Source organism: Lactuca saligna, chromosome 7 (genome assembly GCF_052625555.1).
Source record: "Lactuca saligna cultivar CGN05327 chromosome 7, ASM5262555v1, whole genome shotgun sequence".
NCBI classification, from domain to species: domain Eukaryota; kingdom Viridiplantae; phylum Streptophyta; class Magnoliopsida; order Asterales; family Asteraceae; genus Lactuca; species Lactuca saligna.
The window spans coordinates 30,397,289-30,423,044 of record NC_136423.1 but is presented as its reverse complement, the minus strand read 5'-3'; the positions used below and the strand labels follow the sequence as shown (position 1 = coordinate 30,423,044).

The 25,756-nt window shown below is 38.8% G+C and overlaps 1 protein-coding gene across 1 annotated transcript; it reads right to left on the bottom strand.

Annotated features, from left to right (window-relative positions):
• Positions 1 to 807: 807 nt before the first annotated feature.
• Positions 808 to 4,515, bottom strand: ERD4 (Early-responsive to dehydration stress protein (ERD4)). The gene is made up of 5 exons (XM_078962876.1): positions 3,978 to 4,515; positions 3,561 to 3,706; positions 1,953 to 3,058; positions 1,616 to 1,871; positions 808 to 1,444 (listed from the first exon to the last, which is right to left on the bottom strand). The coding sequence occupies exons 1-5, from the start codon at positions 4,249 to 4,251 to the stop codon at positions 1,031 to 1,033; spliced, it is 2,196 nt and encodes a 731-aa protein (XP_078819002.1). The 5' UTR covers positions 4,252 to 4,515; the 3' UTR covers positions 808 to 1,030.
• Positions 4,516 to 25,756: the final 21,241 nt, after the last annotated feature.

Below are 25,756 nucleotides of genomic sequence, written 5' to 3'. Positions count from 1 at the left end.
ATCACGCATGAATGGATATTGAAGTGGTGTGGAATTTATAACCAAAACTTTACTCAGGTGGGCGAATTTCTTAACTTCGCTGCTTCCTGACTGCCTGAAGTAAAAGAAGATGCTTGTAGCTATTTGCTACGGTATGCTCTGGTGGATTTGGAAAGCTCGAAACGAGAAAGTATTTCAACACATATACATCTCTCCTACTAAGATTGCTGATAACACCATTATGATGGTATTTCTTTGGTGTAAGCATAGAGGGGGTAGAAAGGATATTAAATGTGTGGATTGGTTGATCTCTCCTTTCTCTTGTTTGTAATTTTCCTTTGAACTTCTTTTGTTTCTCTTGCCCCTTCTAGCTCCTTGTTAGATTGGACTTTTTATTAATATATCTATTTGCTGTTTCCGAAAAAAATCACCCAAATAATCAAAATAAATGTGGCATAATCATTAAATAAGGAATAATCCAAAAGGGTTTTGTTATTACATGGAAGCATAGGGAAAGCATAACCATTATCAACTCTTTTGGTATCAAAATAATTAGAATAGGGTTATTTTATTCTTACCTTTTCATGTCTTTCCATTTAGATATTTTTATTTTTATTCATGTTCTAAGTGATAATGAGATGATGAACACGATTATGATGAATTGACATAAATATTATATTAAAACGGTAGAAAATAAAACATAGAAACTTTTGTCATTGACAAAACCAAGGGTTCAAAACATCAAATTAGATGTTATTAAAACATCCACGATAATGTGGAAATATCATTTCATCAAATCATTCTATCAATAATTCACAGCTTACAAAATTACCAAACCATACAAGATTATCTATTTTAACCACATGTGTGTTACAACTTACAAATTGGAGTTTTAACAATCTATTTCCACTAAGAATACACACAATATCAACAACAAACAACACATGATACATCCACACAGCTAAACCCTAACTAATCATATCAACAAAACACATCATCTCAAATTAACATTTTACCCTACACAAATCACAACCACACAACCTCCTTCCTCTCAAACATTCGCCCCTATTTTCGAAACTTGCGATAACGCATCATCATACTGTTTAACATTTCCTCTCTCGGCATTAAGCAATTGTTCTTCTTCATTCTCTTCTTCACTATTAAGACACGGAGGAATGAAGGATCTGAATACACGTTCCATATTTGGAGTTTCCTTTAACTCATGGCTCACAACTTCAAGTGCTGAGGACTCAAAAAACCTGTAAAATTTTTTGCTACAAACGAACGCGAAGATGATAGACATTATCGGAAGTGGGAAGATGACTGGGGTGAAGTAGAACTGCTTTACTCCAAAGTAACCCACCATTGTGAGTTGGAACAGTAGTAACGAGGACACGATGCGCACGTGGATGTGTGGCCACATCTTCCCGTAGCTCTCGTAGGACGGAACATAGACATTGAGTACCTGAAAGATCACGATATGACAACGTACTTTTAAGCTTGATAAATCACAGCTTAATTTTGACCGGTTTCCTAGATGATGTAGGAAACCGGTCAACTCTTTGTACATCCTACAAATACTATGATGTACAAAGAGTTTAGTCACCACGATGTGACTATTGAAAAAATAGGTTACCTGATTCCGGAAGACTAGCCATCCTAGTCCAAAGTATATTGCCCCAAATGGAATAATTAGAGGAGCAATGACTGAATAACAGATAACAATCGTGAGAATTAGCATGTCATTAGGAATTTTTGTTGCATATCCAAGATTTCCTGGAATCCATGCTTCTTTTATATCTGATTCAGTCTTGCAAAGATATTTCCTCTTCAAATGGAATACAATCAATGGAATTATTCTCGATAACTCCAGCCCATAACCAACAAAAAACCTAAATTTTAACATAAAAAATAAATCAACATAAATTCTTAGTTACAATCTGTTTTGTTCTGTAGGAGCTTTAACTACTTACTTGAGAGCCACGAAAGTGAGGAAGAAAGTAGCGTTGCCAGGAAGACTTGTTGCCAGCTTGTCAACTATGGAGTCGGGCTTTTCCTGGATATCCTTAAACGAATCGAAAAGGGTCCCACCAATTGTAACACCGATAAACACATTAAGCACCGAAAAGTAAAAATATTTCCCCGACGCCGCCCTCTCCGCGTGACTCACAGTCGGAATCCCCTCCGCCTTCGACAAAAACAAGAGAAATTTCGGAAGCAAAGCGAGAAAAATAATAAGCGCAAGTTGTGGAAGATACGCCCCCAAAACTGTTCTAATCATATCCTGATCAAGAATCGGCTTCAAAAACGGAAGCAGTTTCTTCAAATTAGATAATGTCGTGAAAGCCGAAATCAACCCGATTGGAATCATGTAAAAACATATCGTCAAGAATACGATGAAATACACAACGTATTGTCGGATCTCCCGTGCGTAAAACGATTTCGGTAAATTCGTCCATATAATTTGTCGGGGCTCCGGCGCGTTTAGAACTGTCCACGTGTCAACCATCCGTGCATGCACGCTTTGAGCCGCCGCAGCCGCTGTTACTCTATTAGTGAAGAACACCACCGCCGCCGCTTGTTGCTTCTCTTTCACCGTTTCTTTCTGCGCCGCCTCAAGTTTCGGGGTCAATTCGGTAATTTTCTCATTGTAGTATTCGATCGAATCCACCTTTTTACCAATGAGCCCAAGGAACCCGGTTCTGTGGGTCGGAGTCGGAGCTTCCGGGTTCATCTCTTTTATGGTTTCGGTTCGGGTGAGTTTTTTCTTACAAAATTCTAATTCTTCGTGGATTTTGTTGACTTTTTTGTTTTCGGTTACTATAAGTGATTTGTAGAAGGTGTCGGGGTATATTGATTTGAAGTATGCGTCGACTTGGTCTTTTCGAGAAAGGCCTTCCGATGATGTTGGAATGTCGCGGACTAAAATGGCGAATTGCTCGGCTTTTACTTCCGGTGACATTAATGCGGCGGCGCGTAGATCGGATACGTGTTTGTATGCTTTCCATAAAAGGAAATATGTAACGAACGATACCCAATAGCAAGCTAATACGAATGCCCATAATCGCGATCCGTGTTCCTAAAAGATACAAGTGACGGAGTTTAATAATAGAAAGTTAATTGGAACATCACATCAATAAATGTATATATAATATATTCAATATTCCAAAAATAAAATAACCAATTATTTAATTACTTATGTTATTTTTTTTTAATATAATAATAATTACAATGTTATTTCTTACCTTCTAAAATATCTTAGCTTACGATAAATCATAACAAGTAAATTCCAAAATTGGTCGCTTGGTATCTCAAAATTGATACAAATTTCGTCCTTTGAGAGTTTGAGTTACTAGCTATCTTTACTCAAAATGTATTTTTTTTTTTGTGATAACAATAGACCAAATCTACATAAAAATTTTAAATTTATACCGAAATGAAAAAAAAGTAAAACTCAAACTACATCAATGTACTCTAAAGTAAAAGTAACATACTTGTGAAAATATTTCTTAATTTTTTGATATTTCTTGATTTCTAAATTATTTAATACATTAAAAGTTAGATATATGAGATTTACTAACTTTGAGATGCGCCATGGAAAGCTTGTCTAGGTCGTTGAAAGCATTTTTCCCAGTAGAATCCACGACTCGGGCGATTTTTTCAGTGGTGGCAAGCGGCAAACATAGTGGTAGCAATACAATACCCGATAGAACAAATATCCCAAATGCTGAAAAAAAAAAAAAAGGATAAATTGATTAGCCTCTAAATTTGTTGTTTGACATGAATCAGTGTTTATTTTTGGGGTTAGAGTTTTGATTTGGAATATATTTCTACAATTTTTTATGCTTTGAACTAATCCAAAACGTGAACATGCTTTAAACCAGATTAAATTATTCTAAAAGTTGTTAACGATTGAGCATGAAAAATCCAACTGAGATTCAAAATCATGAGAGAGAGAGAGAGAGAGAGAGAGAGAGAGAGAGAGAGAGATGGCTAACCAGTGCCCAAGAAGACGAAGTAAACAGCAGAATCAACACCAGACAGGGCGATAACATCATTTTCAGAAGAAGAAAAAGCTTCACGGATCCAAGAAAACGGATTACGTGTCTTCGATCTGCTTCCCTCCCATGGATCCATACCTTTAAGGATCCGATTCGGGTAATAAACAACTGTGTTCCCTGGTTTCGTGCACAACCAGCCGAACAGAATCATCAGAATCACGAAGATGATGAACGAAGTAGTCAAGGAAGTAATAAACGAACTCAAATCCATCGCTCTCCTTCTCTAAAATCACAACTGTTCTCTTCTGTGTCACTCTCTACGAACACACAGTTATCGATTTCATTCGAATCTGTTTGAGCAAATTAAAGGGTAGTTGAAGAATAATAGTTACCGTTGAATAAGGGAAAGCGAAGCAAGGTGTAGGTTAAATAGAGTATACGTAAAGGTGAGGGCCTCAATGGGTACACTGTACAGAGGTGCAATCATGGCTGTTTTCTCATTAATGGTGGGAACTCAAAATATCAATGTCCTCCGCTTCCCCCTTGCTATAAAATAAAAACTTCGTCGGCAGCATCACATGTTACAAAAATAGGCATTGCAAATTAGGACCTTAATTTTGATCCATTTGCAAATTATAGAAATATAATAATCATATTTAATTGTTTTTTTATAGACATAATTAACTAAAATAGCAATGGGAAAATATTAATTTTTTATTAAAGTGGATAATAGACAAATTGAAACATGTTTATGTGTAAAAAATAATAATATCTTATTTTATTTTTTATTTATCCTCTTACTTGTATAAAATAATAAGATATGAAATCTATTATCCACCGATTATCTTTTATAATCTTCTCTCAGTTTTTATATTTTTATTTTGATTTAGTAAGCATAAAGATGAATATTAACAAAAGTAGCATAATATTTGATTTTTCTTTTTTAAATAAAGTGCTTAAAAATTATGATAAATTTTATTTTTATTTTTATTTTCAAAATATGGTTATGACGATAATAACCACTTCTTACACATAAGGTACTTTACAAAAGAAAAATTATAGTTTGTTATAGGTTGCAAATGAGTCAAAGCTATCCGTTAGTTTTAAATGAGTCTAAGGTTATGTCTGGTGTACTAATTGAAAATCTAACTGTTAGGGGAAAAACTGGCTAATAGCTAAAAAACTAGCTGTTAAATAAAAAACTAGCTGATAAAAAATGACGTTTGGTAAAACTAACTGAAATATATAAAATTACATAAAAAGACATGTGAGAGTATGTTTTTCTATAATTAATTAAGGGATGTATTTAGAAATTTTTAAAAAGACTCCTAAAAAGCTAGTCTAAGTAGCTTTTCAAAAAGCTAGCTTATAAACTACTTTTTGGTTTACCAAACACGACAACATAAAAAAACTCGAAAAATAAGTTAGCTTATCAGCTAGCTGTGGCGCGCCAAACACAACCAAAACCAAACTCGAATTTAATATTAGGTTTATTTATTAAACTAGCTTGAGCTCAAGTATGTCTTACTAAGCTCGATTATGTCCATAAACTTAAACGAACCTACACATAATAATAATAATAATAATAATAATAATAAATATTTTTATTTTTATATATTAAAATAGCAATTATTTAATAAATATCAATTTAGAGAATTAGGATATGTTGTATGCGAGTCAATGCCGAACATGTATAAATCTATACAAACCAATCTCAAGCTCCATATCATAATGATCGAAACGAGTTGAGCGTGAACTTGACAGCTCGAGCCTAGTCAAGCTCGCACTCGACTCAATTTGTTTGCACCCCAATGTATTTTGTCTTTTTTTGATTTAATGATATTTTAAAACATTTATGATATATTTGTAGTTTTTTAGTTCATAGTTTCATAATCACATATTTCTTTTTTTTATATAATATTTGTTTGTTATCTAAAAATATATAATTAGACAAAATTTAAAAAAATGGTTCATGTTGTGGGCAAAATCAACCAACTTTAGTCCTTATGATGAATTTTTGGCATAAATACTCTCTATGGTTTCAAAATCTTGCAAAGACTTTCATTTTAAATAAAGATGTTAACTTTTCCAGTTAAGTCCCTTATAAAATGGCTCATTTGCCCCATCTGTCATGTCAGAGGGTGTGACATCCTCATTTTTGCGGCCAGAAAATGCCGATTTTATTTATGCTTTATAAAAATCAAAGTACCTCTTTTAATAAAAATGTTGTGGAATTTGTTCCAAGTAAAACATGATAAATACGTTTATCAAAACATTTCCGAAGAAAAGTATTTTTATTCATTTTAAAACATTTGGAATGTTATCGTTAATACAGAAACATAAGTATAAACAGAACTTACATTTATTATCACTAGTGATTTATATCTCCTTAATCTTTCAGTGTAATGTGACTTCATATCAACACCTGTAATATAAATAAACTGAGTGGGTCAGGTTGGCAAACTTGGTGAGTACATAGGGTTTTCAACCCACAATAATATAGTTATTATGTTTAAACATCAAACAATCAACCCAATTACTCATCCCCATTATCTTCCTTACTCTTAAAGGTCTACCCTAAGAGTCAGCTATCCTGCATTCGTTCATTTCAAAGTCCCTTGCTTCTAGGGTTTATAAGACAGACACTAATTCCATAGCTGCCAATGCACTAAATCCATAGCTGCTAAAGTTCATTTATCAGGTATTAAATCCATAGCTACCAGTGTAGGTACTAAGTCCATAGCTACCAATATTTATCTAACAAGCACTAAGTCCATAGCTGTCAGGTACTAAGTCCATAGCTACCAACACCTAACGAGTACTAAGTCCATAACCACCCGTGTTTACCTAATAGGTACTAAGTCCATAGCTACCAGTGTTTGTCTAATAGGCACTAAGTCCATAGCTATCGATGTTATTTATTAGGCACTAAGTCTGTAGCTGCCAATGTTTACTCACATCATCTTTTATCTCATTATTCATCTACCAATGTCATACTCAACATATTTGCATATATAAAATACATATACAGTTTAAATCATTTTAAAACATATATAAAATCATTCATCCAGCATAGACAACAAGTATTCAGATAGTATGCACACATAACACGTAATTTATATTAAATACTTCATATTTATGTGTAAGATGAAAGTAATTATGTACTCACCGGGTAAAGTGGTGAGTCGGCACTCGGACAACACTTCGTTACTCCTAAAACAATTATCCATTGACGAAACCTAGTATCATTACCACCAGAGTTTACTTTAACGTGTGACGATACTAATTAATATTTTAGCTATTATTACTATTAGCTTTAAACAATACTTATATAACCCATAATAATAGCCCAAATACTCCTTATAAGGTCCTAATAACATTACTATATTGAAACATAAGCTATACTAGAGAAAAGGGTAAGCATAGATATTACTACTATTAGCTTTAAACAATACTTATATAACCCATAATAATAGCCTAAATACTCCTTATAAGGTCCTAATAACATTACTATATTGAAACATAAGCTATACTAAAGATAAGGTAGGCATAGTTCACTTACAACGGGTTTTCTCGAAAACCGGGCTTCGCTGGAGCAGCGTTCCCGAGCCGAAAGGCTCTTTTCTCAGGGCTTCGCGAGCCTCGGAGCTTCCTTCGGGTGCTAGCGATTTACCTAGGCTTAGGGGGGGGGGGGGGTAGAGAGAGAGAGTTTAGAAAGAGAAAAAAGAGGTTGGAATGTTGTGAAGAATGAGGGAACCCAACACCTCTATTTATAGGCTGGAAAACAGATCTACTCGTCGATTAAGGGGACCTACTCGTCGAGTCCATGGCTAGGTGTCACCATCTGGTGGCTAGCCTTGGGGAGAAAGCAAAGGCCATGATTTCGCCACGTCACCCGATTTCGCACATCTTATTACCGAATTCGAAAAATCATAACTCTCTCATATGAGCTCTGTTTTCAACGTTATTTATATCCACGCGTAGGTAAAAACAAGATCTACAACTTTCATTTAGACTCCGTCGGCTACTTCTCGACCGATCTTAAATTTAACAGTAGGAGGAGATTATATTGTTAAATGTTCGCGTAAAATTCATAATTTCTTCATACGAACTCCGTTTTTGTCTATCATTTTATCGTTGAGTTCTTATTAATGAGATCTTCAACTCTCATTTAGGTCGCGAGGCCAAAAATCGCTCGAGCTTAAATTCGAGTTTCGGGCCGCGCACTGCCATGCCAAATCGTAGAAAATCCATAACTTCCTCATACAAAGTCAGATTTTGACTTTCTTTTTTTGTATGTTCTCGGTTTAACGTATACTAAAAATTTTGTTTAGATCACTAAGGCTATAAAGTCCTTTATCAAAAATTCACTATTTACGTCTCCTGGTGCCGTGCAGGTTTTGCCGTAAAACTTCGACGAGGCATAACTTTTTTCGTTATAACTCGGATTTCGGCGTTCTTTATATGTACGAAACCCTTGAGACATATTATGCAACTTGGTTGATGTGACAACCTGAAATTTATATCTTGTAAAAACCCTACATTTCAATCAAAGTCAAACTTGCTTCTGCTAACTATTAGGGTTTGTGAGTCGTTATAATCATGCATTAGAAAATGAATAGTTTATAACTACAAGTTTCGAACGATCCTTATAGGCGTCGCCCGTTACTACTCACTTAATCCAACAACCATGATTACTTTTGATTAACGTCCTAAATCTGTTTACCTTGATTTCTCGTAATCCTAACAACGAGGAAAAGGGGAGTACGAAGTCTCGTTATTTCTGTGAGTTATTTAGGCTGTCGGGAATGCGAAAGGCACGTTGTCCCTACTCGCATTTGATTTCTTGACCTCAATAGCAATACTAATGGGCCACTAGGGCCCAATAGCACATCATAGCCACTGAAAGTCCTTTTACATGAAATCGGGTCATAGCAGGCCTAATAGCACATACACATATTCCCTTTGGGCCCAAAGATCATGTTAATGGGCTAGCAAGGCCCAACCAGCATGATTTGAAACTTCCAAGCCCAAAGTTTGTAAGTTTGCTCATCATAGTTATCGTGTATATATTTAGATGGTTTTGTTCAACGCTTGTTGTTTTGTATTGATTCGAGACCGAATCACTTCGTTTGTAACTAGATTTGTTGTTGAGAGTGTATTTGTTTTCCGTTTCGTCAGTAGTTGTGGATTTTGTGTTTTGTATTAATGAATTATTTTGTTTAAAAGTGGGATTTGATCTTTTCACTATCCTTCTTTTATAGAAATAACACTTTTGGTCCTTTTATATAGAAGAATTTCATTTTTAGTCCTTCAAACCTTTTTCTTGACACTTTTGTAGTATTTATTTGATGAAAACACAATTTTAACCCAAAATTTATTTTGTTGGCAGCTTCAGCCCTTCCAGAATAGTGTTTCTCGGTTAGGGCTCCATTTTCACAACTTTTACAATTTTGGCCCAAAATCTAAAAACTTTACATTTTTCGTCATTTTTTATAGTTAAAAGCATTTTTTACTCATAAAATGATTTTATCATGCTAATTACCCCCTGTTTTACAGAAAGTTTCATTTTAGCCCTTAAAATTTATCCTTTTTTGCATTTTTAAGCTTATTGGACCGAAAAGCCCAAAAATTAGCCCATTAAGCTAAAAATTTACATTTTAAGTCCTTTGAAAATTTTGTATTCAGAAAATGATTATAGAAACTGTTTTGACCCTTTTGACCTTCAAGAAACCGTGATTTGTCGATTTGTATCCCAAGTTTTGTATTTTTGACAATTCAAACCCAAAAATGGGTTTTATATTAGAATATGTTCATCATGACCTTATAAGCTGTTATTCTTGACTTGTCTTGTGAAAAATAGCTTAGATTATGTTTGTTTCCTTTCTCATTGCCATAGATCTCGGGTTTACACCTTTTTTGGTAACATATTAATCATAAAATACATGAAATCACACACATACATGCATCAAATCACACATAGCATACACATACACATACATCTACACATTTTCTTGTATTCTCCCCCATAAAACACTTGAAAACCGAAAAGAAAGGGGTATGAAGCTCACCTTGAGTTGTAGTTTCGGTTTTTGAAGGAAAAGATGAAGAAGATTCGATCCTAGCAAGCTTTCTTGGAGGATCTCGAACTTAGATGTTTCTAAGGTGTAAGATCACAAGATTAAATGGATTTAGAAGAGATTTTTGGATGAAATGAAGTAGCTAGATCATGGATTTAACATCAACTTACCTTAGATGATGTGTTTGTAGGAAAAATCTCCTTGAAAGCTCTTAAATCTCGAAAGTTTTGAAAGAGAAATGAGAAGATGTTCTTGAAGACTTAGAGAGATTTTTAAGTGTTTTGTATGTGTGTGTTTTCCCTTGCTCTCGGCCGAGGATAGAATAGAGAGAGGAGGGAGAGTTTTGAAGTGACCATGCATAGGAACATAAGAAAAATGCATGGTTACCCCATGAACAATTGTGAGTTGGCATAGGAAAAATTCAACTTTCTTTCTTTGTGGGCTTGGTTCAAGATTGGAGAGGGAAAAGGAAAGAATTAGGCCCTTAAATGCCTAAGCCCAAATTATAGATAATTTAGATAACTTTTGGCCCAAAATAAATCAAGAAATGATTTTTATGGCCCATTAGGGCTAATTGGGTTAGTTATGGCTCAATAAGGTCCATTAAAGTATTTAATTTCATTCTAGGCCCAATATGGCCCAAAATATTAAAATAAATAGAAGTGGGACCAATTAGAGCCCATTTAAGTGTACTAAGCCCAAAGTAGTCAAATTGGAAGCTTATTGGTCCATTGGGCCCAATAAGGAAATCCTAGTCCAAAATGGACATAAACAGGGATTTCTAGGGTTTTCCAATTCTTTGTTGACTATTTGAACGTTTGTATGAAGTGTTTGATTGAAGTTTTGTTGTTATCGAATAAGCATCCTACATGCTTTCACATTGTTGGTTCACATTTGTTATCATTGTTCAATGTTTTCAAGGCATCAAAATTCCTAATTGTGACAGGTCTTCTCCATGTCCTCATCTCTGACCCGGACCTGATGATACCCAACCCTCAAGTCTATCTTGGAAAACCAAGATGCGCCCAGCAACTGATCAAAGAGATCATTTATCCTCGGGAGTGGATAACGGTTATTCACCTTCAACTTGTTCAAATCCCTATAATCAATCCATATCCAGTGCAAACCGTCTTTCTTCCTGATGAAGAGAATCGATGCTCCCCATGGAGAACTACTCGGTCGAATGAACTACTTGCCTAGCAATTTCTGCATCTGTGATGATAACTCCCGCATCTCAGGTGGCACCAATTGGTACGACGCCTTTGCGATAGAGGCCGCACCTGGCACCAGGTCGATCCGAAACTCGACCTTCCTCTCCGGAGGTATCCATGATAACTCCTCTAGGAATACATCAGCAAACTCTCTGCCCACTAGAACCTCTGAAACTGGAGTCTGATCCCTAACTCGCGTATCCACCACATACGCTAGATAACTCGCACACCCGTACTGAATATACTACCGAGCCCTGGTAGCTGAACAAAACCCTGATCCCAATCTGGTGCCCTCACCATATATAATCAGTTCTCCCCCACTTGGTGTTCGAACTACTACCTACTGACCCTCGCAATCAATCATGGCACTGAATTGACTAAACCAGTACATACTCACAATCATGCACACATCCCTTATGGGAATCAAAATCAAGTCTATCGGGAAGGACACCCCGAAGATCTCCAACTCACATCCTCGGTAGACCAAAGAAGCAGAAACCACGTGTTCATTGGCGATAGAGACTCGCAACGGACACTTTAGCTCACCTACTGGCACACTGAACTCCCTAATAAAATCCGGGATACAAACAACCGACTCACCCCCGAGTCAAATAAAACCAATGCAGGCAAGGAGTTCACTAAAAGTGTACCTAAACACAGGTATAGATAAATAAGCATAAAACATATAAGATCATTCAGATAAAGGATAGAAACATACCAGCAACCACATCTGGTGCTGCCCTAGCCTCCTATGTGGTGAGCTGGAAGGCGCGCCCATGAGACTTAGGGGGATCTGATCTACCTGACCTCCCATTTGTAATCCTCAAAGTAGCTGGCGTGGGAGCATGTGTCGGCTTAGCGGCAAGCAACAGACAGTTGGTCTTCAAGTGGCTAACCTGATCATAGTGATAACACAATCTCATACTCGGAACTGAGGCGGGCTGGCGACAATCCTTCGCATAATGTTTGTCCTTTCCACACATGTGGCACCCACTACCAGCTCGAACAAAACCCCAAAATGACCCTTGTCGTACTTTCCACAAGTGTGGCTCTGCTGACCCCTGTCCTAGAATCAACAGTCTTAAAGCGCTTCGGCGCCGGCTACAATTGTGTCGGGGCCTGAAGCTGCTCCCTCAGTTGTAGCTCAATCTCCAACTCACGTTTCCTAGCGGCCTTCTGCAATTCCAGAAGAGTATCACTTCGTTGGGTAGACACAAACTCACAGATGTCAGTCTTGAGCATACTCAGATAACGTGTCATCTGAGCCTGCTCAGAATCAAACTCTGGGCAGAACATCGCCCTCTCTGTGAACATACGAGTGATATCCGTCACCGAATCCCCGTCCTGAATCAAACTCAAAAAAATTCCTGAGCCAATCATTCTCGTTTCACCCATGGAATACAATGAGCTCGGAACATATCCCTAAACTGCTCCCACGTAACAACAACTCTTTGATCATCAACGTATGACCCAGTCGTCAATCTCCACCATTCCTTGGCCCCGGACCTCAGCAGGTTCAAGGCACACCTGACCTTCTGGTTAGTAGGCCATGAGAAAGTAAAGAAACACCCCTCCACATCAGAATCCACCTCATGGCCTTGATGGGCTCCTGAGTCCCATCAAAATTAGGGGGCTTCATGTTATCAAAGTCCCAATACTAAAAGCCCCGAATGGCTCCTACTCCTCCTCCTACCGCTGTTACAACCGATGCAGCTGCAGCGGCAGCCGTCTCTGCAAGGGTTGTGTATCGCTCGTTGAAGCTCTCGACCATAGTGGTCTTAATAGAACCGGACATCTCTGGCAGTTGTGCCCAGAACAAAGTGGCAACCTCATCATGCATGATCTCTCGAATCCTGGCGTGTAGCTCATCTGTCCCCATTTGTATCAAAACCTCAGGTGTTGCCGACCCCTCCTAGCCGCCCTCTCCTGATCCTGATCCCAATCCGGATCCTTCCACAAAGCATCTCGTAACCACCATTCAGAAAACATAAAATATATCAGATAATCTGCATAATAATAGAGACCCAACTCCCGACTAAACTCTAGGGATTGTGACTTCCTTGACACGCGTATGGGTCATGTGCTTTTAGTAGTACGGGACCATATTACCTTCCACACCTACCCATATTTGTCTCAAGTATCACCACAACACCCTAACAATATACATAAACATAGCGAGCGCTCAATCCTCACTACTAGAGGAATGCTAGATATCTCATAACTAGCCTCTCGACCTCTCACAACCCACCCATGAAACTTCCTCCAACCCTGGAACACTCATGTATGCTAGCTATACATAATGTTGGACCCTATAGACTTTTGAATATTTGATCCTACCCTAAGCCTCCAATCATACAAGAACAGAACATAAGGCCAAACCAAACATTTTCAAGCTATAAGATCTTGATTATGTATAACTGTAATGCATACACTAAACAACTACAATAATCATGCCAATCTCATATAAAGGAAACCCTAGGCTAGCAGGCATCATGTAATCAAACAATTATATCATGCAATTCCTGAAGATCCCTAGCCTAGTACTAACATGTTGTTCTAACATATCATAATATCAAATAACCATATGGTATTTTGGGGTCTACTTATTGGCTCCGACTGATCGTACACCCTGCATCCTCCTTTGGTATTTTGAAAACCTTTTTGAAAATCTTTTCCTTGGTTTGAGACTGGATTCACATAAGTGTTCCTCCAATTCACTCAAACCAAGGCTCTGATATCAACTTGTAACACCCATAAAAATCATGCCTAATTTAAACTTTTAAAAACATTTCAAAACCATTAATCATTACAAAACTTGTTTTCAAAATGTATAATATCAAAGTATCCCAGAAACATAAACATAAATATGAGGAGTTGTACGATCACACCTTTTCCTTCTCGAGACCACCTGATGTACCTGAAACAATAAATTAAAACTATAAGCCTGAAGCTTAGTGAGTTCCCCCTAAATACTAACACACTGCACATAACACATATACAAATAACAGCATGTACTGGGTCCACAACTTTACAGACTGGATTACCCCTGGGCCCATAATGTGAGTATGGATTGCCTTCCGGGCCTACAGCTCACATCTGGATTGCCACCGAGCCCACAACACGAGTCTCCCTCAATTCGTATCTGGAATGCTCCTAAGCCCACAGTACGAGTCTGACATGCCCCACCTGGCCCTCAACTCGTATCTGGAATGCTTTTGGGTTTGTTGGTTACCGCACGGAGCAATATCACCTCAACCCATCCTACATAATATGTCGACATATAACATAACTAATGTGCATACAGATAATCACGTAATAAGATAATTAGTGAGAAGATGCATACACGTAGTCCTACAGATCTACCTAATTGGCATAGCAAATAGCATGCAACACTAACTCATACTCAACATACTACCAACTGCCAGAATATCATATCTAATGGGCCGACCTTGGTGCCTTAGATCCCTTAGTATAGGGAGGTAACTCACCTCGCAAGTAGTGCCGAAGTACCGAAAACCTCAGATCATTGTCTCACCGAAAATCCCAAACTATCACATAATAAATACCAAGTCATTACACAACATAACATTCTTGACTAAGGTTCCAAACAATCCATCATGTCCATTCTCTTTATTGGGCCAAGGCCCAATGCCAAGTATATAACCTTGAAAGTCCTTATGCAAAGCCTATTATTGGCCCAATTTACCAAATTGGGCCCAACTCCCTAATTGGGCCTAATTCCAAGATCCATTATCAAAACTTGACCCAAAACACTATATTCATAAAGTCCAGCAAAGGCCCAAATCCAACTAGTCCAAACAGCCCAAAACCCGAAGCTTAAGTGTCAAAGGCCCAATAGAGGACATACATGGGGTGTACTCCTCTGGTACGCTGGGCGTACTCGTACTGATGTTGACCACCATCGGGTGGTTGACCCAGTACGTTGTGCATACTTGATTTATGTTGGGCGTACGTAGTGGTTTGCCAAAATCTGAATAAGTGCTTAATGGCTTAAGCACTTAAGCCCAAACTTCAGATCCAGTGACCAAATGTGCCTAGGACCCATGAAGTCACGAACTTTATCACTTTGGACATCCAGAAAGCTCTTAATACTTGGTCTTAATCCATTAATACCTTCGTACTCCATGAATGGGACATCTTAAGCCATGTAAGAAGGCTTTATCTAAAACGAACAATTAGACCTAATTGTATGTTGGATGTAGATAAAAAATTCAAAATATTATCCTAGCATCATCAATGGCAATAAAAACTGATGTAGAATTAATGGACTCTCTGTTAAAATACGTTGGACCACAAATCCTAAAATAATAAAGGATAAAGTCTTCAAAATTTTCCATGCAAAATTCAATGAGACCTCTCACTCTCGTCCTAACTTTTTAGCTCGAAATTGAAAATTTTTGTGGAATGAAAAGGCACCCGGACCCATGGTTTCACATCCAATTTCATCAAAAAGGTTGTGGGAGTATGTAAATGAGGCATTGAAAGATTTGTAAAGGAATTCAAGAAATTAATTAGATTACAAAGTGATTGAGAATGTTGTAATCCTTAAAGGAACAAAGGACATTCATTAAAGAAATATACATTATAAACGAGCCACTTATTGTGAACAAAGTTTGCAGCTCGGTCGGAATACCCCATTACAATACCATGATTGTTGAAGTTGACTTTGAAAAAACGTTAAACACTTTAAATTCGTACATCTTAGACCTTAGTTCACTTATGTCATAAATGGCTTTGGTTCTTTGTGGAGAAAGTGAATTTTGGGATATGTCGGGTCATCTTAGTCGCTAATTCTAGTTAATGGGATTCCAACTCAAGAGTTTTTTGTTTCAAGAAGGGTTCATCAAACGAGTCCATTTTCCTTTTCTCGTTTCATATTTTCCATGGAAAATATAAATAGCGCAAGGTTAAGCTAGAGGCCTTGAACGTCAACACATTATATGAAATTGTATCATCCAAAGGATAGGCCGATAATCCCTCACCTACTATTTGTCGATGTTGTTATTTTGTTGGATGAGTGTTGTCATCAATTATGACAATGCTATTTTTCAATCAATATTATTAAGGTGCTTTTCATATGGCCTTTGATCTAAAGGAAAATCTCTCATAAGCAAATAATCAAGGGTTTGATTAAGGTTTAAAGTTGAGAATCATATTCGTTCCTATGTTGAAGAACTTAAGGCAAACATTAAAAACAATGGCTTGTATATCGATGTGTACTCTTGGATTTGAAAGGAAAACAATATGGCATATTCTCATATAGCTTGTTAGCGGGGATTATAAAGGATCGATACTTTTTAAAAAGTTGGATGGTGATAAGTCATTACACAATAACTAGATCTAATAAAAAATAAATTTCTTCATGTATATATCTCTTTATATATACATCCCTATCTGATCTAAATAAAAAAGACATCGATATTGACTCACTCTCATGTCCTCTATGTAACATAGTTGTTGAAGATCTTGACTATCTCTTCCTCGTGTGTATGTTTGTTGCCTTTATTTTGTCTTAGACATTAAAGAGGTTCTAGTCCAACGGTATCTGATGTTATCTTTCTCATTAAGGTTGAAGGTTCAAGTCCCGTAATGGATATAAAGTGGAATTAGTATAATAGATTTTCAATTTCAAAAATAAAATAAAAATAAAAAATGGTTTAGGCCTTTGGCATGTTATCACTTCCGCAATTGAAAAGGGTGATGATCCGTACACAATACTTTTTTATCCATACACAACAATTTAGTAACTTAGTGGTATATTCGGAAAGACATAAATGATTCGATTTTTAGGAGAACACTCATTCCGACACCAAAATTAGATTAGGGATGAACAGTTTGTCTCAAATCCTGATCCGTAACGTACCGGAACCGGTACCGAACCGTACCGAATGTAAAAATACGAAACGGTACTTGGTACTGGTACCGCCGATACCGGTACCGGTGATGTTAATTCGGTTCGGTACTCGGGATTAACTTTCAATCAAATTCGTATTCGGGAAATCGAGAACGGGACGGGTTGGTACCAGTTCCGTCCTACGCTTATAGTTCCGTCCTACGCTTATCCCTAAATTAGACTAGAGGGAGTGGAATGCGGTAAGAGCCTATATGGTATGTTTTATCGTAGTGAACACGACCCCTCCTATGTGTGCGGAAAAATGAGGAAATGTTTCTCTCTCTCTCTCTCTCCCTCTCTCTCTCTCTCTCTTTTTCTCTCTCTCTCTCTCTCTCTCTCTCTCTCTCTCTCCCCTTTTTATGGTATATCATTCATTCTATATGGTATTGGAGTGTGACAAAATGATAGAGTGTGACACCACTCCCTCCAGCCATAAGCTATCTATCCCATTATCACTCTAATCATGAGTGTACGTATGGATCTAATATAAAGTCATGAGACACAGTTTAAATTAAAATTCTTGTCATTATCCACCCTAAATCGTTTTTTATCTTTTCGCTAACTTTCATTGATTTATATATAAGAGATCAAATATTTTCCAATATTTTGTTATTACGTATCTTCTTACTTATTAAATCAAGACAAGTGTTAAAATCAACGAAATGGATTAAGAAATTGTGCTACTGTATGAATCCCCCCTTACTCGAATAAAAAATCAAACATTAAGGGTATACACACTCACTCACTGACATAAGGAGTACAACAAACAATTTTTGGAATACGTGTAGACTTTGCATTAGCTTTAAGAGAACGAAAATTAATGGGTTTTACATATTGGTATTTTATACGAATAAAAACAAAGTATAGAATGATATTTAATTTTTTTTATTATATACTTATATACGAAAATTCTAAGTATCATTTAAGAAAGGTGTAGGTGTGAAACTCACATCATTTTTTGTCGGTCACAAGACCATTCCCCTTACTTTCTTTTCCTTCATCTAAACCTAATGATTGAGTTGTAAACTTCCCTTACTATTTTTTTAAAAATATATATATATTTCTTATAAATATTATATTTATTTTGTAAGAAATTAAAAACCATAAGTTTTGATATATATTTTTTTTATAATTTTTAGTATGTATATAATTTAATAAGTATTAAAAAAATCAAAAAAAAAATTGATCAATAGGAATAGAAGATAGAACGAGGGATTGGGCTCTCTCACCTCTTTCCCTCATCACATTTCCCTAACTCAGGATGTGTTCAGTTAAAAGGAAAAACTTCCCTAATTCTTTTCTTACTCATACCTTCCGGGTCTTAACCAAAAAATTATATTTGCATATAACTATGCGTGTTATATTTTAACATAAATATTGAATTACCAGAGATGACTTTATAAATACAACTAGACGATGATATATATAACTTATGTTTACAACTACATTAATATAAACATTAATTAGTAAAAAATGAAACTTTTGCAAAAATTCCTCGTATTAGAAGAGGTTTGTAAAAGTAAATGTAGAAATTAAATATTAACTTACGACAAAATCAAAAACACATTTAAAAAATCTACCGTTAAAGATACTTAAATTAAAGTAGATTGATAAAAGCAAAAGAAAATTTTTAAAAGTGTCAAAATTAATAATTAGAGTATTTTTAACAAAAAGATAAAAAAATTAAATATATATATTAGAAGTTAGTAAGAAAACCTTATTTTAAATTTAATTTTTTCTTAAAAGAGAGTAGACGAAAGGAGTTGTGGTGGGGCAGCGTAATCCAAAGTTTACGAATGAAAACAAGCTGTCTGTATTCGTGATGCCAAAAGGGGAAGGGGAAACGGAGCTTACGCGTAGCCAACACGTGGTAGGGAAGAGAGTGACCCACGACTAGTTACCATCGAGTGGACATTCGTTGGCCACGTAAGTTTTGGCCTTTTCTTTTTCTATTCTTGTTTTTTTCTTTATCTTTTGTGTACTTTTGGTTTCTTCCTGGTTCTACACACTCGATTATTCGTACTACTTGCATCGCAATCTTTAGCTGGTTTATTTTTCTTGTTTTTTCTAAAATAAAAAATTGTGAACAATTTCTGAAAAACTCTATTACAGAAAAGGTGAATCAAACGGATGCAAACTGCAATAAAAAGCATGTTTGTTTTTGTTAACTTATGACTGATGTACACATTTAAAAATTAAAATAAACTAATTTAATAAATTGAAAATGGTTTTTAAACACATAAAATTTAATAATTATAGTCTTAAAACATTGAAATATATTTCATATAATCAAATTATTCTTACAATAACATTTTGCAATAAAGTTCATACAACCAAACTTTAATAATTTTTATTCGATATTTTGCATTAATTGTTCGGCAATTTCATCCCGTAACTTGGTCATATATTTACGGTCCGCTGCAGTACTATGTGTTAGAATTTCATCTTCATCATCATCAACGACTGCATTATTATTCTGAACCGAAACATTTGGTTCATCATATCGTGCAAAATATTCATCACGTAGTCTCTCTCTCTTCTTATAAAATTATGAAGCGTGAAACATGCAAGGGTAATGTTTCGTTGTGTAACCAACGAGAATTGTGTCATCCTCTTCAATATAGAGAATCGTGCTTTCAAGACACCAAAAGCATGCTCAATGACGTTTCGAAGTTTTGCATGTGCATGATTAAAATTTTCTTTATTCGTTAATGCACGTCTTCGGCGGAAATCTCCAAGCCAATACCTCACATTATGGTACGGTACCATAAAACCTCGAATGTTTGCATAGGCAGCATCACAAAGATAATATTAATCTTTAAAAAGGAAAAAAATAAATAAAAATCATTTCTTTTTCAAACTAAGATAAAACTATTTAAATAACCATAAACTTACTTGATGGTGGTAACGGGAATGGTACATGTGGATTTGCTAATGCTTCTGATAATATTCTAGAATCGTGTGCGATTCCTACCCAACCGCCCACAAGAAACGTAAACATCATGTTGAAGATACATATTGCCAATATGTTTTAGTAAAAATCGTCTTTTCCCTTACTTCTGTATAAATCTCATTTGTTTGCAGGAACAACAACATGTATCAAAATGCCATCAAGTGCACCAACTAATCCTTTGAATATCCATCGTAGCCTCCTATTATGTCCCGGAATGTTTGGATTCAGATTAAAAGAAGTTGGTATTATAATGCCATGTGCGAAAATCAACATTTTGTCCAACACGTCATGAAAAAACTTATGAATTTTTTGCTTTGAGTGTTGAAATCTCTGCTTGATAATCACATAACGTTGGTTATGACCGATCATCATCAAAAACATAACCATCTTCTCCTCAACCGATACATGTTTGCTATCCTTTAACGCGTAGTTTACTCTAAAATGAGCATGTAGTTGAAAATATGATTCATGGGACATACGTAGTACTTCAACACATTGTAGAGGATTACGGTGAAGTAACTATAACATTTCATGATGGAACAACCCAATTTTCACGTCCAAAAATTTCGTTTTTAAAACATTAACGTTAACAATTAAAAACACTGTTTGATCAAACTACATCACAACGTAAATCATGTCTAAAAGCCAAATCATACAACCAATCGAAATATCAGAGTATAAATCCCAGAGAAATCTAATAGATGCGGAAACCAGTGTGTGTGCATGATGTGCCGCAACCGTGCCAGCTCCTTCCCCTTTGATGAAGAGGTACCTGAAACCAAAACTGTAAACTGTAAGCACAAAGCTTAGTGAGTTCCCCTATCGTACAACATACCATACAATACATAACATACATACTGCCAGGCTATTCTGGGGTGCCTGACTACCCGGTACGGCCATTCTAGGGTGCCGACTACCCGTGCGGCCATTCTGGGGTGCCGTCCTACCCGTGTCAAGCCATTCTGGGGCGCTGACCTACCCATGTCGAGCTATTCTGGGGTGTCTGACTACCCTTCGGTCCTAACAACCGAACTCTACTACTATCACATACAACATATCATGCTAGCATATAACATATCAAGTAGTAGCAAACCTCGATGATATCACAAAGACAATCATCTATCATGCATCTCCTTCTGGTGGGCCGGCATTGTGGCCTTAGACCCACCGCTACTGGAAGGCAACTCACCTCGGAGTAGCTGCTAATCTGATCGGGAACTAACTGTCTACTGCTGCTGATGCTGCTCCGGAAATCCTCCAGCTGCAATTCCCACAACTTACTCAATCAAATACTACTAACTGTCCTTTGGGTAAAAAGACCATTTTACCCCTGATCATGCCCTAAGTCAAAGTCAGAGTCAACTTTCAGTTGACCCGACTCACTGAATTGGCGCGCCAACTCGCCGAGTCCCTGTCCAATCTACTGACCTGGATTCTGTTTCTACTCGTCGAGTTAGACGTTGACTCGACGAGTTCTTCATCCAAACTGATGTTTAAGTCCTTCATCCTACTCTTCGAGTTGTATGAACAACTCGGCAAGTTCATCTTCATCCGATGAACACTTATGCTGCGACTCACCGAGTTGTATGAATAACTCGCCGAGTCTGGGCATCGACTCGCCGAGTTCCATTATGGGTGAGTTTTGGCTTCCAACTCACCGAGTCCACCATGGACTCACTACACCACTCGACACAGCTAAAAGGGGAAAATCTCGGAGACTCCGACTAGACTCGCCGAGTCTGCTTCATGCAAGAGCCATATACGCGATTTCGCTCGAATCTAGTCCATTCCATTCATAGATCTGGGTTTCTAGAGCATGAATAAGACGTAAAGTTTCCAACTTTACGTGTAGATATTCATCTATGAGGGTTTTAGGGTTCAAAATGCACCAAAAGAGTAGATCTAAGGTCTTCATGCAACATGGGTCCATAAAGGTAGTAGATCTGAGCTCCTGGAGCTCAACCATGCCTAGATCTAGAGGCCAATCAACTTATTACGAAATATAATGCATATACAAGCTTGGGGAAGGGCTCAAGGAAGACTTTAATGGAGTTATAAGCATAGAGACAGGGGGAAAACGAGTTTTACCTCAAAGAAATCACGGAGAGAACACTAAGATGCTTGGCTTCCTTCCCTTCCTCTTGATCTACTCCACCTCCTTCTCAAAATCTTCAAGAACACACACTAAAATGCCTCAAACTCACAAGAACAAGAGCTAGAACGTATGGAGAGATTCTCATGGTGAATGGGGCGGAGTTGGGATGCAAATGGTTGTTTAAATAGGGTGCAAACCCTTGGAAACTAGCGCGGACTCGCCGAGTGGCCATCTTATCCGCGCCCCAAAGTCTCGTCTCTACTCGGCGAGTCAGGCCTCCAACTCGCCGAGTCCACGGCCAAAAACACAAGTACTTAAGCAAAACTCACGTACCATTAACCAAGTGCTACAAATCTCCCCCACTTATTTTAGACTTCGTCCTCGAAGTCTGCCGCTCGATCCTGGAACAGCTCGGGGTAATGCTCCATCATCTCTTCTACCGGCTCCCAAGTCTACTCCGAAACCTTGCGGTACTGCCATTGCACCTTCACTAGTTCCACCCTCTTGTTCCTCAAATCCTTCGACTTCCTGTCGAGGATTGCGACTGGGCGCTCTATGTAATTCAGGCTGTCATCAACCTGAATATCCTCCAACGGCACCACTGCTGAATCATCCACTAAGCACTTCCGCAGCTGAGAGACATGGAAAGTGCTGTGGATCTGGCTGAGCTCGACCGGCAGATCCAATCTATACGCCACCTTGCCCACCCGGGATACAACCCTGAACGGTCCGATAAATCTCGGGCCCAACTTTCCCCGCTTCCTGAATCGAATGATGCCTTTCCAAGGCGACACCTTCAGGAGAACCATATCCCCGACTTGGAACTCCAAGTAGGATCGACGCTTGTCGCCGTAAATTTTTTGCCGACTCTGAGCAGTCTGAAGCCTGCTCCGAACCTACTGGATCCTCTCGGTCGTCTCGAGCACCACCTCGGTGCTCCCCATGACCCTCTAGCCAACTTCACCCCAGCATATCGGGGTCCTGCACCTCCATCCGTACAACATCTCGAATGGGGGACGGTCAATACTCGCGTGGTAGCTGTTGTTGTATGAGAACTCAGCCAAGGGAAGATAGGTATCCCAGCTATCACTGAAATCTAACACACATGCCCGCAACATATCCTCCAAAGTCTGGATGGTCCGCTCGCTCTGACCATCTGTCTGCGGGTGAAAGGCGGTGCTAAAATGCAAACGAGTGCCCAACTCGTCATGAAACTTCTTCCAAAATCTGGAAGTGAATCGCACATCTCGGTCTAATATCACTGACACTGACACCCCGTACCGCGCTACTATCTCCCTGATGTAGATATCGGCCAACTTTTCGGCCGAGATGCTCTCCTGGATCGGAATAAAATGGGCGCTCTTGGTCAATCGATCTACGATGACCCAAATCGAATCTACTCCACGCGCAGTCTTGGGAAGTTTTGTGATAAAATCCATCGTGATGTCTTCCCATTTCCACAACGGGATGTCCAACGGCTGCATCTTCCCATGCGGTCTTTGATGTTCGGCCTTGACCTTCCTGCAGGTCAAGCACCGCTCGACGTACCATGCCACATCCCGCTTCATGCAGGGCCACCAATAATCTGGACGAAGATCCCTATACATCTTCGTCGCCCCGGGATGAATAGAGAATCGGGACTTGTGCGCCTCCTCCATCAAGATCTGGCGCACGCCTCCGTGATACGGCACACACACCCTGCGGTGTAGTGTCAATAGTCCTCGGCTATCATAATCGAAGGAGGGAACCTGACCCACCACACCCTCGCTCTTCCGATGTTCCTCCTTGATAGCCTCCTGTTGAGCCTCCCGAATCTGGTCCAACAGGGGAGTCACCACAGTCATCCTCAAGCAAATATCCCTGATCGGCGCCGCCTTGCGGCTAAGCGCATCGGCCACCATGTTGGCCTTTCCCGGGTGGTAAAGGATCTCACAATCATAATCCTTCACCACGTCTAACCACCGACGCTGCCTCATGTTCAAATTCGGCTGATCCATGAGGTACCTCAAACTCTTGTGGTCCGTGTAAATGGTACACTGAACCCCGTATAGGTAATGCCGCCAAATCTTGAGAGCGAAAACCACCGCCCCCAACTCCTAATCATGCGTCGGGTAGTTCGCCTTGTGAGGCTTGAGCTGCCTCGAAGCGTAGGCAATGATATGCCCCCTCTGCATCAGTACCGCGTCCAACCCTGAAATAGACGCGTCACAATAAACCACAAAATCCTCTACGCCCTCTGTCAGGGATAAGATCGGCACCTCGCACAATCTCTGTCTCAGTGTCTCAAACGCTGCCTGCTGCTCGGGTCCCCACCGAAAGACTACGGCTTTCTTCGTCAACCGTGTCAGGGGTACGACTATCTTGGAGAAATCCTGAATGAACCTCCGATAATAGCTTGCCAATCCTAGGAAACTCCGAATTTCATATGGAGACTTCGGAACCTCCCATCTTATCACGGCCTCGACCTTGGCCGGATCGACCAGAATCCCGTTCTGGTTGACAAGGTGTCCGAGAAATTGCACCTCGCGTAACCAAAATTCACACTTGGAGAACTTGGCATACAAGCTCTCCCTACTCAGGGTTTCCAAAACCTCTCTCAGATGCTCCTCATGCTCCTCCTGCGTCTTGGAATAAACCAAGATGTCATCGATAAAGACTATCACAGACCGATCCAGCATCGGTCTGCATACGCGGTTCATGAGGTCCATGAATGCGGCAGGAGCATTGGTGAGCCCAAATGGCATCACCACGAACTCATAGTGGCCATAGCGCATCCGAAACGCGGTCTTCTGCATATCCTCCTCCCTGACCCTCATTTGATGATAGCCCGAACGCAAATCAATATTGGAGAACCAAGATGCTCCCTGAAGCTGGTCAAAGAGATCATTTATCCTCGGGAGTGGGTAACGGTTCTTCACCGTTACCTTGTTCAACTCCCGGTAATCTATACACATCCGGTGTGACCCGTCCTTCTTCTTCACAAACAGAATCGGGGCTCCCCAGGGCGAACTGCTCGGTCTAATGAATCCCTTGTCTAGCAGCTCCTGCAGCTGCGTAGACAACTCCTGCATCTCAGGAGGAGCCAGCCGGTATGGTGCCTTGGCTATCGGAGTCGCACCAGGAACGAGGTCAATCCTGAACTCCACCTGTCGCTCCGGAGGTATCCCAGGAAGCTCCTCTGGGAAAACATCTGCGAAATCTCGCACCACTGGAACCTCGCTCACTGTCGCCTTACCCGCCTCCCGGGTATCCATCACGTACACAACATAACCTGCGCATCCATGCTGAAGGTATCGTCTAGCCCTCGCTGCTGAACAGACTGAGGGTCCACACTGTGGCCTCTCGCCATGAATCACTAACTCTCCCCCACCTGAGGTCCGGACTCGCACTAGCTGTTGTGCTCCATCTATCACTGCCCCATTAGGGCTCAATCAATCCATGCCTATAATCACCTTGTTCCCACGCAAAGGAATGGGAACCAAATCTACCAAGTAGCGCTCCTTGAACAAACGCAGTACACAGT

Coding starts and splice junctions, on each gene's coding strand:
- ERD4 (XM_078962876.1), bottom strand. CDS start 4,251: ATGGATTTGAGTTCGTTTATTACTTCCTTGACTACTTCGTTCATCATC. Junction 3,707..3,977: donor CTTCGTCTTCTTGGGCACTG/GTTAGCCATCTC, acceptor TTTTTTTTTCAG/CATTTGGGATATTTGTTCTA. Junction 1,872..1,952: donor CTCACTTTCGTGGCTCTCAA/GTAAGTAGTTAA, acceptor GTTAAAATTTAG/GTTTTTTGTTGGTTATGGGC.